Below are 18,866 nucleotides of genomic sequence, written 5' to 3'. Positions count from 1 at the left end.
AAAAAAAAAAAAAAGAAACTCCTTCCTGTCAGCACATATGTGTGGCAACTTAGCCTGTGTCTTACACAAATGCTGTGACTTTGGGTAAGTTATTACACCTCTCTGTGCCTCAGTTTACTCATTTGAGGAATGGCGATCTCAGACTTAGCAAGTGCATTAAATTTATTAAGCACAAAGGAGACAGGCTTTTGTTATTATTATCAATAGACACAATTTTAGGGTAATATACAAGTATATCAATGTGTAAACAGTGGTTCTCTCCTACAATGGGGAATTATGAGAAACCGTGACATTTTTTGCTACATTTTTTTTAACAAAGTATAAGTTTAATTTGTACACATATGAAAATATGAAAATATATAAATACTGTGTATGGTCTGTAAAGTGGGGTAGGAAAGACCTGTAACTCTAATGTAGACCTCCTACCCTGTTATATAAGGTCTTATTAGAGCACCCAACCCCTCAGTGTCACCCACACGATGGAAGGAGCCAGGGCTGGGTTTCCCAGGAATGGTGAATCACCAAGCAGCCAGACAAAAGCTGCAGAGGCCAAAGGGACCCTGAGCTAAGAGCTGAGACTTTTCCCCCAAACACCAGCTCAGTTCTGAGAATCAGCCTGAGGGAAAGGAGTGGGGCAATTCTCAGAGGGTTCCACCCGACATGCTGGCTCTATTCCCTACCAGGAAACCTGCAGCAGGGGTACCTGCTCAGCCAGAGGGCTCCTGGGTGGACACATGTGGACAGCCAGGACCTCCTTGAATAACCACATCCCTCTCTCTCCCTTCATTCAACCTTCAGTACTTATAAAACACCTAGATCCTGGGAGACAGCAGAGAACAGTTCTGTCCCCCCTTAGGGACAGAAGCAACTAATATATGGATTAAATGTATAAAGCTCTCTCAGCACTAACTTCTCCAAAGAAAAGAAAATCAGGCTTGGCACCCATAGCACAGTGGTTATGGCACCAGCCACATGCATCGAGGGTGGCGGGTTTGAACCTGACCTGGGCCAGCTGAACAATGACAACTGGAACAAAAAATAGCAGGGCGTTGTGGTGGGTGCCTGTAGTCCCAATTACTTGGGAAGCTGAGACAAGAGAATAGCTTAAGCCCAGGAGCATGAGGTTTCTGTGAGTTGTGACGCTGTGGCACTCTACCAAGGATGACATAGGGAGAATCTTTCTCAAAAAAAAAAAGAAAGAAAGAAAAGAAAAGAAAACCAAACAAACCAGAATGCCATGGTAGAGGCAACTAGGTGGAGGGGCTGCTCCACTTAGGGTGGTCTGAGCCAGCCTAGCTAAAACCTGAACCATGAGGAGTCAGCCAGGCAAGCATCATGGAGACAAGTGATGTAGACTGGAGTCATGGCCAGGGCAAATGTCTGAGACAGGAACACGCTCAAGGCAGCTGGGCTGGAGTATAGTGAATAGCTAAGGAAGTCACAGCCTTCCTAAAGACTATGACTTTTGTGCCCAACCCAAGTGTGCTTAAATCATGGGCCCAGGAAACAGGAGGTGCTCCATAAATTCTGCTGATTGCCTAAGAAGTGTGGCTCTCCTGAGACACCCAGGGGATCTTGCATCTAGCAGACAGTGAATTTGGGCAGGGCAGAGGCTTGGTGCAACTTTTCCTAAATGCCCCCAGGCAACAGGAATTTAGACCTGACCATAGTCATCCAGCACCCTAGGAGCTCCAGTGAAGGAGCCAAGCTGGCAGTGGGATGGAAAAGCCTGGATTTGAGCCCTGGCTCCATCCCTGCCTGGTGGGACAAGTTATTTAACCTCCCTGAGTCCTGGGTTCCTTGGAGAGCAGACGTGATATCTGTTTTCCTCTTTCTTCCATTTTTTCTTGGGAGCCACCCCTTCCCTAATCTCAGACTAGCTGGTCTAGGTGGAATACTCATATTCCTGGTCATAAGTGGGCACAAGGCTCAGGCCTGCTCTATCTGCCTCTTCCCGCCCCTTGTAATTGGCTCAGTGATAGCCATCTGACCTTATCAAAGTCAACGAAACCCGGTTCGGAGACATTTAGTAGAACTTCTGGGAAAATAGGTGCCATCCTTCTATTGATAACAAGGTTGTTGAGAAGACAGAACACAAGCCTGCCACTGCTGGGGGCCAATGTGCCACTGCAAGGGGAAAGGCTGCCCAAGAGTGACACCGACACAAAATAACACCCTGCCCGGAGACGGAGGAAGATTTCTGATGACTTCAGTTTGGTCCTAGATTTAGCCATGCCTGTGGCTGGCTCTATTTTCCAAGGGAGTGAATTCCCTTTTCAGAGTAAGCCAATTTGAGTGAGTTTCCGTCATTTACAAACTAAGATCGTAATACTCATCTATACATGAGGATAAAAACATTCCAATCTCAGAACTCCATGCCTGTGAATAGTACTCTCTGCATATAGAGTACTGGGTCCATCATGTTCCAAAAAATGGTGGCTGTTATTAGCCACTGTTTACCCTGTGACCAGCCTTCCCCCCTCCTTCCCAGACACTGTGCCCAGCTGCCCTGGCATGGGGAGCAGGCAGGCGGAGGGTACATACCTGCTTGGGGGGCTTGTGTCGATTATATTCCTCTCCCCAGAGTTTGGCCTCCATCTGTAGACGCACATCCTCAAAGTACACCTCTCTGCTCACGGGCTCAATGTAGCACTTTGCCACGTAGTTGGAGGCTCCCTTCCACTGCTGGGCATGCAGGAAGTTGGACAGCTTCTTCCTGGGAAGGGGGAAGGCAGCAAGGTGCCTGCCTGGGCACTCTGGGGTCATAGCCCTGGGTCATCAGGACAGTAAGGTGGACAGGCCTTTCCTGCCCCTTTGTGTCTTTCAAAGAGCTGGGAAGTGGGGTTAAGGGTCATCGTTAATGGCCTCCTATTCTGTGTGCCTTGACCTCTAAGCACCAGAGCAGAGATGGGTGGGATACTCCCTGCTCTTCCTGAGCCACCCTAATAGCTAGGCCTAGGGGGACCAGAAGGAGAGAAACTCAGGACACAAGAGGGCAGAGGCCACTGTCTCTGTTCCTTGGCCAAAAATGACCCAGTGCCCCAGCTCTTAGGGGCCTCTGGGAGTCTGGGCAAGGGCCTTGAGCGCCAGGCTGAGTCACTTACGTCCTGAAGCACTCCCTCATGGCTCCTCTGCCGAAGGGCTGAAAGATACCACATGGAGAGTTATCAGTCCCCCAAGCCCCACCCAGAAGCAGACCTGAGCCAGGAGATGTCACCCTTCAATTGGGAGCGTGAGAAATCCCTGAGCCCTCCCCTCCTACACCTGAGCACCAAAGCCCAAAACGCCTTCCAGCCCAGAGGCATTTGGGATGACAAGGACCACCTCAACCCTCCATCCCAGCTGAGGAAGAACCCACGGGGGAGGGACAGTGCGGCCCTATCTGTAACAGAAAAAAGTGGAAAACAACCTAAGCGTCCATCAACAATACTCTGGAGAAATCAACCAGGTCTATTCACTCAAGGAAATACTATGCAGCACTGAGACTGAACACAAAATGTCGTGCAACAGAAGCCATGCTCACGAGAACACCTGCCCTGTGGCTCCAGGCTCCTCTATACTTAGAGGAAGCATACCATATACCTGAGCAAAACTAATCAGGTGTTAGAATTCAGAGTGGTGCTTAGCCTTGGAGGCAAGGGAGCAGACACTGAGGAGTTATGTTCTGTTTATTGATCTGGGTGCTAGTGTTCACTTTGTGAAAACTCATCAAGCTGTACACTTTTTTGTGTGTATGTTACACTAAAAATGTTTCACAAAACCCTTACCCTCCCTATTCATGAAGATGCTATTTTCTAGTCTTTTTCTTTCTCTTTTTTTTCCTCAAAGGCTGGTGGCCAGCTGCTCAATTTATTTAACAACACAATAATAGGTGGTGACCCACAATTTTTAAAAAAATTGACATATACATTTATGGTGAATTGATTTTCAAGAGTGCCTAGGATACTCTTTTGATGTGTGATATCTTGGCATATGAAATATCCAGAATAGGCAAATCTATAGAGACAGAACAGTGGTTGCCAGGGGCCAGGGGAAGAGGAGGGAATGGGGAGTGACGGCTAATGGGCACGGAGGATGGGGAGGGGGAGAATGTTCTGGAATTGACTGTGGTGATGGCCACACAACTCTGTGTATCTACTAAAAAAACACTGATAGTGGTGCCCGTAGCTCAGTGGATGGAGTGCTGGCCACATCCACCAAGGCTGGCAGGTTTGAAACCAGCCCAGGCCAGCTAAAAAGAATGACAACTGCAGCAAAAAAAATAGCCGGGCATTGTGGCAGGAGCCTGTAGTCCCAGCTACTTGGGAGGCCGAGGCAAGAGAATCTCTTAAGCCCAAGAGTTTGAGGTTGCTGTGAGCTGTGATGCCATGGCACTCTACCCAGGGAGACAGCTTGAGACTGTCTCAAAAAGTATAAAAATAAATAAATAAATAAACATCGAACTTGTACACTTTAAATAGATGAATTGTATGGTGTGTTGGTTGTACCTCATTAAAACTGTTACAAAAAATCTAATAAACAATAACATGAAGAATACCCAGAGTTTAAATAAAGTGGGTTGTGGAGGGAAGATGCACAGACTGAATTCAGCTGGAGGAAGTCCCCACTCATCTCTGTCGCTCTCCTCACAGGGCTCAGGGCCCAGCTCACCTGAGATGCCATCTTGATCAGAACATCATCTTGAAGCCATTCCCCAGTCACAGCATTGTACCTGCAGAAACCAGAGCCCCCCTAGAACACAGCGTCCATAATCTAGGGTGACCAGACGTCCCGCTTTTGGCGGGATAGCCCCGCTTTTCAACAATTTGTCCCGCGTCTCACAGCGTTTTAAAAAAGTCCTGATTTTTGGAAAGAATGCACGAATGGGCGGGAGAACAAGAAGGGAATATACAGTTTTCGGCTGCCATGTGGCTATTTCACCAGAATATGAGTTTTATATTATTTTTGTTAGTTTTATAATGTTAAACTGTAATAATAACAAATAATTGCTGAGAAGTGATTATCGAGAACTGTTTATCAAAGTTTGCATTGTTGTCAGGCCCTGCCCTGCCCCTGCCCCGCCCCGCCCCCAGCCATGTTGTCTCGCCTTACCGATGTTAAAATCTGGTCACCCTACCATAATCTGATCCTGTCTGTCCCTCAGGGCACCTTTCCAGATCCATCGCACTCTTCACCGCGGGATTTGGACCAGCCAAAAGCCTAGCCCAGTTCCTGGATTGGGTTGTGGACAACCCAACACTGGCCATCTTCCCTCTCCTCAAATATCCTGTTCCCCCTCCTCTGTGCTCCCATCTCTGTCTGCCCAGTGCTCACTACAGTGCTGTTTGCTGGCTTGTTCTGCGTCGCACTCCCCCACTGGACTGTAACTCCACCAAAGCAGACCTCCATCTGTCTTGCTCCTCCAGGGCCTAGTGTGTGTGAATACTTAATAAATAAAACTATGTTGGATAAATGATTGAATAAATAAATATTGCTGATCTGTGTAGCAAATGGATATCCCAGAGAAGGAGGTGGCTGTGCCCTCAATCTTCAATCCAGGAAGCTGGGAACATTTCCCAAGTAGAAACAACTGTCCTGTGCAGGCAGAGGTGGGGGAGGTGACTCCAGCCAGGAAAGGGGCTGCTGGTATAAGGGCAGACAGGGAATGATGTTTTTCCTGCTATCACAAGGGTCACAGACAAGACAGGGTAACAAGACAAAAGCATGACCAATCTATTGGACCATAGTTACACATCACATGGGAGTCTTGAGAACAAAGACCCAAAGATACAGGGGAAGCTATTTGATTTTATGCCTAGGTTCAATGGAAGAGAAACAGCCAGGGAGACAAGTGATTAGACCAGCAGTTCTCAACCTATGGGTCGTGACCCACAGGAACTACATTATAGAGTTGTGGCATTAGGAAGGTTGAGAATCACTGGATTAGACAAAAAGGGCATGACCTGATGGTAACAGACTGAGTGGGGAAATCCAGCAAGGCCTGTCTGTCCAGACTCTTCTTGGCCTCCCTGTAGTATTTCTTCCTCCAGGGAATGGGGTGGGATCCCTCTGCATCTTAATTTCCTTAAGGCCAGCTGTTACACAGAAAAGTAGGGGAAGGCTAGAGTAATATTTTTAGGTTTTGTGGCTGGCTTTGGGGGAAAAGGGCTCAGGTTTCTATGATCTACCTTGGGGAAGAGGGATTCTAATTTTTATGGCTGCCTTGGAGAATGAAGGCTGAGAAACAGGAGGGTGGGAGAAGCCTTTGCTTCTGATGCTGCTTCTGAGGTCTCACTTTGGGTATCATTTTTTTTTTTTTGAGACAGAGTCTCACTTTGTCACCCTTGGTAGAGTGCTATGGCGTCACAGCTCACAGCAACCTCCAATTCTTGGGCTTCAGCGATTCTCTTGCCTGAGCCTCCCAAGTAGCTGGGACTACAGGCACCTGCCACAATGCCCGGCTATTTTTTGGTTGGAGTTGTCATTGTTGTTTGGCAGGCCCACACTAAATTGGAACCCGCCACCTTGGATGCATGTGGCTGGCGCCCTAGCTGCTGAGCTATAGGCACTAAGCCTGGGTATCATTTTCTGAGCCCCAATATTGGGTTGTGATATTATAAAATACATATTTGGTCTTGGATCCTGTTTCTTAACATGCAACTCCTAAAATCCTTAGAATCTTCACAGTGGTGTCTTTGTGTATATGCTAATGAGACAACTGATGGCTGCAAGCCCTGAGTAGCTTTAGGAAGGGGACTGGTCACCAGAGAGACCTATGCAAGGATTAGAGGCCTGGACTTTCAGCCCCATCCCCAACCCCTAGGGAGGGAGAGGGGCTGAGGTTGAGTTGATCAACAGCCAATAGTTTAGTCAATCACATCTACACGATGAAGTCTCCGGAAAGGACTGAGTTCAGAGAGCTTCCAGGTAGCCAAACACAGGGTAGCATTTGGCAGGTGGCATGCCTGGAGAAGACACAGAATCCCTGTGCCCATTCCCTCATGCCTCACCTCATGCATCTGTATCTCTTGTAAAAAACCAGTAAACCTGAAGCAGCGCCTATAGTACAGTGGTTAAGGTGCCAGCCACATACACTGAGGCTGGTGGGTTTGAATCCAGCCCAGGCCAGCTAAACAACAATGACAACTGCAACAAAAAATACCCAGGTGTTGTGGTGCGTGCCTATAGTCCCAGCTGCTTGGGAGGCTGAGGCAAGAGAATCACTTAAGCCCAAGAGTTTGAGGTCACTGAGCTGTGATGCCAAGGCACTCTACTGAGGGCGACATAGTGAGACTGTCTCAAAAATTAAAAAAAAAACCAAAATGACTAAACCTAAGTGAAAGTTTCCCTGAGTTCTGTGAGCCACTTCAGCATATTACTGAACCCAGGGAGGGGACTGTGGGAACCCCGATTTATAGCTTATCAGTCACAAACATAGAACAACCTGGAGCTTGTGATTGGCACTGGAAGTGGGGGCAGTCTCATGGGATGAGACACTACTTCCAGGTAGATGGTGTCAGAAGTGAACTGAGTTAGAGGATGGCCAGCTAGGATCTGCTCTCAGCTAATTGTTTTGTTTGCTAGTGGGGAGAAACCTTCATAGGTTTTGGGGTCACAGAAGCATTCTGTGTTGTGAGCATGCAGTAAGAGGAAACTGAATTTTTTTCCTCCACAGATAGGTGCACACCCAAGACAAAGAGAGAGCTAAAGAAAGTTCCAGAACATTTTCATGACTCCTTTCTCAGAGCAGATCAGCCTCTGGGCCTGGCTGCACCTCAAACAGGTTTGCTTGGCGGAAATCTCATCTCAGGCGATCCCTAAAGTCTAAAACCTCGCTCTTGGGTTGAGGTGTTCTTAGCTCTACTTGGAGGCCTCCCCTGGCTCATCCCTCAGCTGGGGCAGACTCCAGAATACTCCTAGCCTCGGTGAGAACAGGTTTTCCAGAGCCTGAAAAACAAGCGGAGGCTTTGCAGGGAAGAGGGAAGAGAGGACCTCCAAGCTGCAACCTTGCTGGCACTAGACTGTGCAAAAACATCTGGCCCTTGAGGCTTGGAGCCTGTGGCTCAAGCGGCTAAGGCACCAGCCACATACACCTGAGCTGGTGGGTTTGAATCCAGCCCGGGCCCACCAAACAATAATGATGGCTGCAACCAAAAAAAGCCGGGCGTGAGCGTTGTGGCAGGTACCTGTGGTCCCAGCTACTTGGGAGGTGGAGGCAGGAGACTCGCTTGAGCCCAGGAGTTGGAGGTTGCTGTGAGCTGTGATGCTACAGCACTCTACCCACGGGGACAGCTTGAGGCTCTGTCTCAAAAAAAAAAAAAAAAAAAAAAAAGAACATCTGTCCCTCAGGCAACATGGGTTTGATGACTGTGGTTCACCTTATACACAAATTTTTTTCTTTTTCTTTTTTTTTTTCTTTGAGACATAGCCTCAAGCTATCCCCCTGGGTAGAGTGCCATGGCATCACAGCTCACAGCAACCTCCAACTCCTAGGCTCAAGCGAGAGTCTCCTGCCTCAGCCTCCCAAGTAGTTAGGACCACAGGTGCCCGCCTCAACACCTGGCTATTTTTTGGTTGCATCCATCATTGTTGTTTGGCGGGCCCAGGCTGGATTCAAACCCGCCACTTTAGGTGTATGTGGCTGGCACCTTATCCACTTGAGCCACAGGCGCTGAGCCACACAGATGTTTTTCCAAATAATGTATTAGAAAAATGTTTTTGAGATTTACAACAATTTGAAAAAACTCACAGATGAACCTTAAGGCTAGGTATGTCACAAATACATAAAATATATACAAATACTAGTTGACTTATATTTTAATCAACTATATGTAATTGGCACATTCCTGCATGTTCTAATTATATGTATGTTATGGCCCACAGTAAACTATTAGTTAAATTTGGGGGAAATCAAAAGTTAGATGCAGATTTTTGATTGCATGAGAGGTTAGTACCCCTGCCCTCCATGTTGATCAAGGGTCAACTGTACTGTGCTTAATAAATAATAGCAAAGATTATTATTATTATTACTATACAGAGATTAAGGGAGACTTAAGTAAAGGAAATAATGGTCTCTCATCTCCAAAAGACCACAATCTCAGAGGCACCTGGAATCTGGGGCAGGGAGTGATAATGTGACATTGGAAGAGTCTTGTCACTCACAACCTCTAACATCACAAAGGTGAGAGTTACTCAAAGTTCACTGAGCACTCACTCTACCCTGGGTGCTTGAAGGGATTGCTTCATTCAACCTTCCCAGGACACCAATGTAAATGCTACATTATCGTGCTTATTTTCCACATGGGACTCTCTACAGCCCAGAGAAGTGAAGTAACCTACCCAAAACCCAGAATTTAAATGCAAATTGGTTTCAACCAGAACCTTGTTCTTAGCCACCCTGAACAGGAAATCTGTCTTACACCAAGGTTCTTATAAACTCAGAGATGGAGAAGAAAACCTCCAATTTAAAAATGCCAGGAGGCTGTGCATGGTGGCTCATGCCTATAATCCTAGCACTCTAGGAGGCCGAGGCAAGTAGATCACCTCAGCTCAGGAGTTCAAGACCAGCCAAGAAGAATGAGACACCATCTCTACTAAAAACAGAAAAACTAGCCAAATGTTGTGGCAGGCACCTATAGTCTCAGCTACTCAGGAGGCTGAGGCAAGAGGATGGCTTAAACCCAGGAGTTTGAGGTTGCTATGAGCTGTCACCCATGGTAACAGAGTGAGACAATGAGACTCTTGCCTCAAAAAAAAAAAAAAAATCCCAGGAGATTCTAGCTGACACCACCTGGCCTCTTACCACTGCTAGCCAGGGCAGGTAAAGTTAGGCACTTTGATTAAGAAATAAACACAATTTGGCCTTGTCTGAGATCCCAGCTGAGCTCCTACTGTGCCTTCAGAGAGTACGTCACCAGCCAGCTCCTACTGTGCTCTCATTGGTAGAAAAGAACCAAGCACACACCCTACCCATGATGCTGACCTCAGCTGCCAAGTACAGACCATAGATTCTACTAAGAGGGGGCCTCCAGCTGTGGAGAGGGACTCTAAAGCCATCTTCTCAAAGGGGGGGATCAAGAACATAGCGTACAGGGGTGGAGAGGGCAGCATACCCTTCACAGTCCCCCTGTGGCTAGGCGAGACTGTGTAACTAGATCTTACCAATGGACATGCAACAGTGACACCATTTCCTGGCCAAGGCTTTGAACAGCTGGTGTGCTATCTCCACACTCCAGCTTCCCTTTGGGTAGTGATGGTGGGATCACATATTGAGATGAGAGAGCCACAAAGGGGAAGTAACCTGGATCTCCAGCCGCCCTGAAGAGCTGTTCACCTCTCACTCAACTTCATATACATGAGAAATAAGGGGTATTTGTTACTGTAACATAGCTCAGCCCAGCCTATTTAATAGGCACCTTCTAGAGCCAGAGAGCGCTTCAGTGAGACAATGTATGGGGCCTTACCCATGCAATACCCCAATAGCGGCTGTTGGTGTTAGCACTCCCTTCTCCTGGTTCCCAAGGGTACTTGGGCCTTACTGATTATGAGCAAAAGCAGGACCCACCCACCCCTACCCCCAGGACTCCGTGAGGTCCCTAGATGATATGCTGACCTGTGCCGAGTAGCACACTCTGTGGCGATGTCTTCAAGGTGGAACTCAGCCCAGGGGTCGGGCATGTGCTTGGCCTTCTCGATGGCGTGTTTCCAGGCTTCCTGCAGAAGGCAAATGGCAGCATTAGGCCCAGACCAGGGGCCTCAGGGACAGCACAGCCCAGCCTTCTCCCACCCTGCTGTTTCTTCTGGGAGACAGACATCATCCGTAAGAGAGACTCCCACCTAGAATTCTTTCAGGAACACAATCACATACACTCCTAAAGGCCCTAATTACTCTCATGGGCACAATCTTCCTGTGAGCAGAACTGATGCATCTTAACTACACACCATTTCACTTGAAATCAAAAAGTTGAGAATGAAAATAAGATACCACTCCCCAACTCAGACTGACAAATGTTTTAGTGAGTGCTGGTCGGGATGTGGGGAAATGAATAACCTCATGTAGTATAATTGAGTATGAACCTTTTCTAAAAGGCAATCTGGCAATATAGTCAAGTGGAAAAAAAAATGTATTCCTTAATTTTGGCCCAGTAGATGTAGACCCAAGTCTATGTCCAGGAAATTCTACATCCTAAAAAAAAGATGAATATGAGTGTGCAAGCACGTTTTTATAAGAAGTCTTATTGCAATTGTGCAGAATTGAATTCATCCCAAAGGTTCATTGGCGGGGATTATTTGAACACATTATGATGACATCCATTTAAAAGATTAAGCAGCCCTTCCAAAAGGCTGCATTTGTGCCAGAGTTAGGATTCTTGTCCGTGCCCCCTTTTTATAATAAATTATTACATCATACCTCATTTTATTGCCCTACATGAAATCCACAAATAGCAAACATAATGTTCCTAAGCTCAGAGTATATCAGAACCATGCCAAAGATATGTTGCCTTACCTGGAACATATCTTTAAACTCTGGACTCAGACAATTATGAATGGATTCCTGTGCTACATTCCAAGGTCCTCCGAGATGCAGGAAAATCCATCATGCAGAACTGCCCTGCCCATCTCAGGGGTGCCAGCATCCCTGGCCCCCCTCCCTTGTACAGCAGTGCCCCCATCATTGTGATGGCTAAAATCGCCCCCAAAACTTTCAAGACCTATTGAGAACTAGAACTTTTGGGGTATTGAGAAAGATGTCCATAGCACATGATGAAAAGAGAACAAGCTGCTAAACAGTATTATGGAATAATCCCTTTTTTTTTTTTTTTTTGAGACAGAATCTCATTGTGTTGCTCTGGGTAGAGTGCCATGGCATCATAGCTCATAACCACCTCAAACTCTTGGGCTCAAGCAATCCTCTTGCCTCAGCCTCCTTAGTAGCTAGGGCTACAGGCTAATTTTTCTACTTTTAGTAGAGATGGGTCTCATTCTTGCTCAGGCTGGTCAAAAACTCCTGATCTCAAGGGATCAGCTGGCCTTAGCCTCCCAAAGTGCTAGGACTATAGGTGTGACCCCATTACGCATGGCTCCATCTTTGCTTTTTTTTTTTGAGACAGAGTCTCACTTTGTTGCCCTCAGTAGAGTGCCATGGCATCATAGCTCACAGCAACCTGAGACTCTTGGGCTCAAGCAATTCTCTTGCCTCAGCCTCTCAAGTAGCTGGGACTACTGGTACCTGCCACATTACCCAGCTATTTTTAGAGACGAGGTCTCGCTCTGGCTTAGGCTGGTCTCAAACCTATGAGCTCAGATAAGCCACCTGCTTGGCCTCCCAGAGTGCTAGGATTACAGTTATGAGCCACCATGCCTGGCATTCCATCTTTGCTTTTAAAAGCCCATTTTATAAACCTAGCAGTTTGAGTCTAATCTGGGAAATATAAGCAAGACCCCATCTCTAAAATAAATATAAAGGGCCCAGTACAGTGACTCATGCCTATAATCCTAGCACTCTGAGAGGCCAAGGCTTTGGATTGCTTGAGCTTAGGAGTTGAGACCACCCTGAGCAAGAGCAAGATCCTGTCTCTAAAACTAGCTGGGGATTGTGGTGGTGCACATAGTCCCAGCTACTTGGGAGGCTGAGGCAAGAGAATGTCTTGAGCCCAAGAGTTTGAGGTTGCTGTGAGCTATGATGCCACAGCACCCTACCCAGGGTGACAGAGTCAGACTCTGTCTCAAAAATTTTTTTTAAAAATTTAAATATTCTATTTTTATTTATTTATTTATTATTTTTAGTTTTTTGAGACAGAGTCTTAAGCTGTCACCGTGGGTAGAGTGCTGTGGCATTATAGCTCACTGCAACCTCCAACTCCTGGGCTCAAGTGATTCTCCTGCCTCTGCCTCCCTAGTAGCTGGGTGCCCACCACAACGCCCAGCTATTTTTTGGTTGCAGCCGTCATTGTTATTTGGCAGGCCCAGGCTGGATTTGAACCCATCAGCTCAGGTGTATGTGGCTGGTGCCTTAGCCGCTTGAGCCACAGACACCAAGCCAATTTATTTATTTTTTTGAGACAGAGTTTCACTTTATTACCCTGGGTAGAGTGCGGTGGCATCACAGCTCACAGCAACCTCAAATTCTTGGACTTAAGTGATTCTCTTGCTTTAGCCTCCCAAAATAGCTGGGACTACAGGCGCCCGCCACAATGCCTGGCTATTTTTTGGTTGTCATTGTTGTTTGGCAGGACTGGGCTGGATTCGAACCCTCCAACTCTGGTATATGTGGCTGGCACCCTAGCCGCTGAGCTACAGGCACCGAGCCTTATTTATTTATTTATTTATTTATTTTTGAGACAGAGTCTTGCTTTGTAGCCCTTGGTAGAGTGCCATGTCGTCACAACTCACAGTAACCTCAAACTCTTGGGCTTAAGTGATTCTCGTGCCTCAGCCTCCCAAGTAGTTGGGATGAAAGGGGCCTGCCACAACATCCGGCTATTTTTAGAGATGAGGTCTCGCTCTGGCTCAGGCTGGTCTCAAACCTGTGAGCTCAGGCAATCCACCCACCTTGGCTGGGATAACAGGCGTGAGCCACCGTGCCCAGCCCTTTTTTGGGGGGAGGGAGCACAGTCTCACTATGTCACCCTCACTAGAGTGCTATGGCATCACAGCTCAAAGCAACCTCAAACTCTTGGACTTAAGTGATTCTCCTGCCTCAGCCTCCCAGGTAGATGGGACTACAGGCGCCTGCCACAACGCCCGGCTATTTTTTGGTTAGAATTGTCATTGTTGTTTGGCAGGCCCAGGCTGGATTCAAACCTGCCAGCTCCAGTGTATGTGGCTGGTGCCCTAGCCGCTGAGCTACAGGTGCCGAGCCAATTTTAAATATTTTAAAAATTAAAAATTAAAAAAAAATCAAAAACGGGGACAGTAAATCCAGGCCTTGCCACACCGCCACTGGCATCCCTCAGCCACCCCAGACAGCCTTTGCAGGAGTTCAGCTTCTCAGCAACTCAACTGAAATAGGGCTGCACTTCACCCATAGCCCGGCCCAGGCTCCCTTGTTGGAATCCTGCTCAAATTAGAAGCTGCTCAGCCAAGGAGCTGGACCTTCCCAGACACACATAGTCCAGGCCCCCTCACTGGTGCTTTCAAATCTCTGCAAGTCCAAAAAACAAAGTCCATAATTCTTTTCTCCCAATTTGGAAGCTAATTCAGGCTTAATGAAAAAACGTGAAAAAGAAGACAAAGAAAAGTCAAATGCACCCTATGCTATCTGGTAGAGAAACAGTCAATGCCTCAGATTAGTCCTTAATCAGAACTTTTTTTTTTTTTTTTTTTGAGACAGAGCCTCAAGCTGTCCCCCTGGGTAGAGTGCTGTGGCTTTACAGCTCACAGCAACCTCCAACTCCTGGGCTCAAGCGAGCCTCCTGCCTCCGCCTCCCAAGTAGCTGGGACCACAGGCGCCCGCCACAACGCCCGGCTATTTTTTGGTTGCAGCCGTCATTGTTGTTTTGGTGGGTCCGGGCTGGGGATTCGAACCCGCCACCTTAGGTGTACGTGGCTGGCGCCTTAGCCGGTTGAGCTATAGGCGCCGAGCCTTAATCAGAACTCTTATGCGCATTTTTAATACAATTGGAATCACACTGTAAATAAATAGAATTCCTATCCTTTCAGGAGAATGGGTCAATGGTTCTTTGTACTTTAGTTAGTAATTGATTTGTTTTCCTGATTCCAGAAGTATGGTGTGCTTCATGTAAACACACGCACTATTGAATTCTGGACTAGAAAATGGAAGTCCTTCCTATTCTGTTTCCTTTAAAAATCACGGCTGATGGTTAATGTAGACATTTTGCAAGTTTGTCATATGTGTCAGTTTACACAATTGTACCCACACTGTGTTCTGTGTTCCATCTTATTTTTCTCCTCTCAATGCAGGATCTTGGACATCTTTCCATGTCATATGTACGGACTGGTTGGGTGACCTCATTTCTTTCCCACGGCTGCCAGATATATGATTGTATAAATGTACCTTAAGGTATTTGTCTAACCTCAAGTTCATGGATATTTGGATTCCCTCCAGCACTTCCTAGTACAAACAGTGATGAAGTGAACATTCTTTTATAGCCAAATTTTTGCGCACAAGTGCAAGATCTCTGGTAGGACATAATTTTTGTAAATGCAAATTGCTGGATTACATTTAAAATTTAGAAATTGGCTCGGTGTCTGTGGCTCAAGTGGCTAAGGCACGAACCACATACACCTGAGCTGGCGGGTCTGAATCCAGCCTGGGACAGCCAAACAACAATGACAGCTGCAACCAAAAAATAGCTGGGCATTGCAGCAGACACCTGTAGTCCCAGCTACTTGGGAGGTGGAGGCAGGAAAATCACTTGAGCCCAGGAGTTGGAGGTTGCTGTGAGTTGTAATGCCACCGCACTCTACTCAGGGTGACAGCTTAAGGCTCTGTCTCAAAATAAAATAAAATAAAATCTAGAAATTACCAAGTTCTCCTCCAAAAAAGGTTCTCCTGAGTATACTCCAGTAAGCAGGAAACAAGTCACTTAATTTTTTTTAATGCAAACATTATATCGAGCAATTGTAAAATTAGCAAGTTAGTTGCACCTTCCTTTAACAGTTGTGTAAAAAATCTACCATATAAGTTTAGTGTCATAATTGATTTACCTGTTGACCTCCATTGTTAGACTTAGAGCTTGTCACTTATTTCTCCTTGCTATAAATAACCCCAGAGCAGACACGTATACATCTAAAACATTTTTCTGAATTTTGATCCCTGTTCTTTAAAGTGCTGCCATGTCCTCTCATATTCTAGCTGCTGAGGGTGGCAGGGATAGCCTCTGGCCCTCACTTGTCAGGGAGTAGGCAGCTCTCTGAGAAGTCAGCAGGCCGCCCTTCTGACCATGTCTATACAGGTACTTGCTCTCAGACTGCACCTCTCTCAATGACTCTGCCACTCCCTACCAACGGCAGCGGCTGTCCCCATTCAATGAGGATTAACAACAGAAATTACCTCCTGGCTGGATGCCATGGCACCAGCCATGAAACCAACCAAGGAACAAAGCATTTCAGAATTAGACGGCATAGTATTTCACAGAGTCAAAATTACCTTTTTTTACCAAACCCAGAAGATTCATACCATACTTTACTGGCAACAGGTGGCTTTGATGCAACTGACTTTTGTTTTTAAAGCACAATATAAAAAGTCTTCTACTGACATTCTAGGACCTTAACCTTGCTTCCAGCCCACCACAAACTGTGGGAACTTCCATCTCTTGGTTTATAAATGAGGATGAAGAAGAGTTTGGCAGCTAGTGGTCAACATTTTCCATAGCCCTTGCACCCGGGATGGATACACTCTCCCCAGGAACAGAGGCTCAGGAAAAAGATGCTAACGGGAAGTGGACAGTCCAGACATCAATAGGGAAATGAAAGCAGGTTCTGCCACCTTTCAGAGTGATCTAGCAGTGGCTATGAACCTTGCTTGTCCTGCACTGACCTGTGACCCAGCCATTCCTATCACCTAGGTAACCTGGCCCAGGTCTGTCAGTGCTTATAATGTTATAATGGTCCAGCAGTGCAAATAACCTGGCCGCCTACAGTGGAATGATAACCTGTACTTGGCATACTCAAAAAGAACAAGCTGCCCACATAGAAGATTTCTCAGACTTGTTTGGGAAGAAAAAAAGTAAGCTGCAGAATAATAGAAACACCATGACACCATTTGCTGGTGTAGAAACCCCATGGATTTTCTATGGGTGTGTCTGTAGATATATATAAGCAAATGTATACTTACATGTAAATATATAAAAAGAGGTCTGAGAAAGTATCTACACCAAATATAATGGTTATCTCTGAGAATAAAGGAGATAAGAAGTTGATCAACGTGACTTCAGTTTTAACTACACTGCAGTTTTGTGGGGTTTTTTTTGAGAAAGAGTCTCAAGCTGGTGCCCTGGGCAGAGTGCTGTGGCATCATCGCTTACAGCTCTTGGGCCCAAGCAATCCTCTTGCTTCAATTTTTCTATATATATATATTTTGTAGAGACAGAGTCTTACTTTATCGCCCTCGGTAGAGTACCGTGTAGAGTACCGTGGTGTCACACAGCTCACAGCAACCTTCAACTCCTGGGCTTAGGTGATTCTCTCACCTCAGCCTCCCAAGTAACTGGGACGACAGGCACCCACCACAATGCCCAGCTATTTTGTTGTTGCAATTTGGCCAGGGCCAAGTTTGAACCCGCCACCCTTGGTCCATTGGGCCAGCGCCCTGCCCATTGAACCACAGGCGCCGCCCTCAATTTTTCTATTTTTAGTAGAGATGGGGGGTCTTTCTTTTTGCTCAGGCTGGTCTCAAACTCATGAGCTCAAGATATCCACTTGTCTCGGCCTCCTAGAGTGCTAGGATTATAAGTGTGAACCACTGTGCCTGGCTTGCTTTTTTTTTTCTTTTTTCAATGAAATGTATTTAGGTATTAGTCTAAGTTAATAAACAACAACAACAACAACAACAAAATCACTGAGTTAGATGATTCTTAAGGTCGAGCTAGCTCTAATATTTTCTAAGTCTAAAGATTCTAGAACTCAGCTATTGAATGGGCTAATTAATCTTACATAGAACAGGAGGAAAAATACAACTCTGGCTAGAGAATATGAAGCTTAGCTTCTTCAAAGCCAGAGAGCACAAAATAAAAATAAATAAAAATTGAATAATAGTAATAATATATTTCCTGGAATATGCCAGGAGTGAGGCCAGATATGTAGGTAATACGTTTGCAATTTCCTTGGGACAAAGGATGATATTGCTGTTGTTGCCATTTTATGTTATCATTCTACTGATTATTATCAGCACTATCACAGCAATCAAGTCCTCCCCACCTCCAGTGACTCACTGAGGCATCCCTGAAACATCAACTGCTATGTTCATTAAGTGGAGGACATACAAAACGTTTGTTTTCCTGTCATCACTTCTGTAGACTTTAAAGTCTATCTCTGAGACTGCCTGATTCATCTCCCCTCCTGGAGGACAGTAAAGTTCTCAAATCAAACCTAACGACAAATTAAAGAAGCAGAAATAAGTGGAGAAACAGAGCCAGGCGCCAGGATAGGAAGAAGCCAATGGGGCTATAAGACTGCCCAACTCTGTGCCATAGGCCCTTAGAGGTTTGGTACAATTATCAATGGAACGTGGCATTGAATATCATAGCAAAAAATTGGAAACCCCCTAAGTATCTCATAAGAGCAATGCCTAAAGAAACTGTGGTATATCCATGCAATGACAAGCCACTAAAATAAATTATGGACTAGATCCACATTTAAAGATGTTGAAAAATATGATGATCTATTAAACACCGGTTACTAGAGAGCATATAAAGCATCATCCTACAATGGTAATAAAAATCCCATATTTATTTACTTCTAACTGCATTTATATTGAAATATGGAGAAGTCTAAATATACACTAAAGCCTTAATAGCAAGGATAACTTCACTTTAAAGGTTTTCTGCAAGGAAAATGGAATATCTCTAAGATTGATAAAATAACAGTAAAGGAAATGAAAAATCTTAAAGAAATCTCTTTCTGGCTCAGCGCCTGTGGCTCAAGCAGCTAAGGCGCCAGTCACATACACCTAAGGTGGCGGGTTTGAATCCAGCCTGGACCCGCCAAATAACAATAATGGCTGCAACCAAAAAATAGCCGGGCGTTGTGGCGGTGCCTGTGGCCCCAGCTACTTGGGAGGCGGAGGCAGGAGACTCGCTTGAGCCCAGGAGTTGGAGGTTGCTGTGAGCAGTAAAGCCATAGCACTCTACCCAGGGGGACAGCTTGAGGCTCTGTCTCAAAAAAAAAAAGAAAAAAAGAAATCTCTTTCTGGGCTCGGTGCCTGT

General features: G+C 46.0%; 1 protein-coding gene across 1 annotated transcript in view; it reads right to left on the bottom strand.

Annotated features, from left to right (window-relative positions):
* The window catches only part of EEF2K (eukaryotic elongation factor 2 kinase), a 73,365-nt gene that overhangs the window by 25,328 nt on the left and 29,171 nt on the right, over positions 1-18,866 (bottom strand). Inside the window, exons 3-6 of the mRNA XM_003795712.3 lie at positions 10,592-10,692; positions 4,651-4,711; positions 3,105-3,142; positions 2,545-2,716 (exon numbers count right to left, since the gene is read on the bottom strand). Of these exons, the coding sequence (XP_003795760.1) occupies positions 2,545-2,716; positions 3,105-3,142; positions 4,651-4,711; positions 10,592-10,692 (372 nt within the window). The remainder of the gene's footprint in view (positions 1-2,544; positions 2,717-3,104; positions 3,143-4,650; positions 4,712-10,591; positions 10,693-18,866) is intronic.

The sequence above is a fragment of the Otolemur garnettii genome, unplaced genomic scaffold (assembly GCF_000181295.1).
Source record: "Otolemur garnettii isolate 467f Iridium unplaced genomic scaffold, OtoGar3 scaffold00096, whole genome shotgun sequence".
Lineage (NCBI taxonomy): Eukaryota > Metazoa > Chordata > Mammalia > Primates > Galagidae > Otolemur > Otolemur garnettii.
The sequence above is the reverse complement of the archived record's forward strand: the minus strand, read 5'-3'. Positions and strand labels throughout refer to the sequence as shown.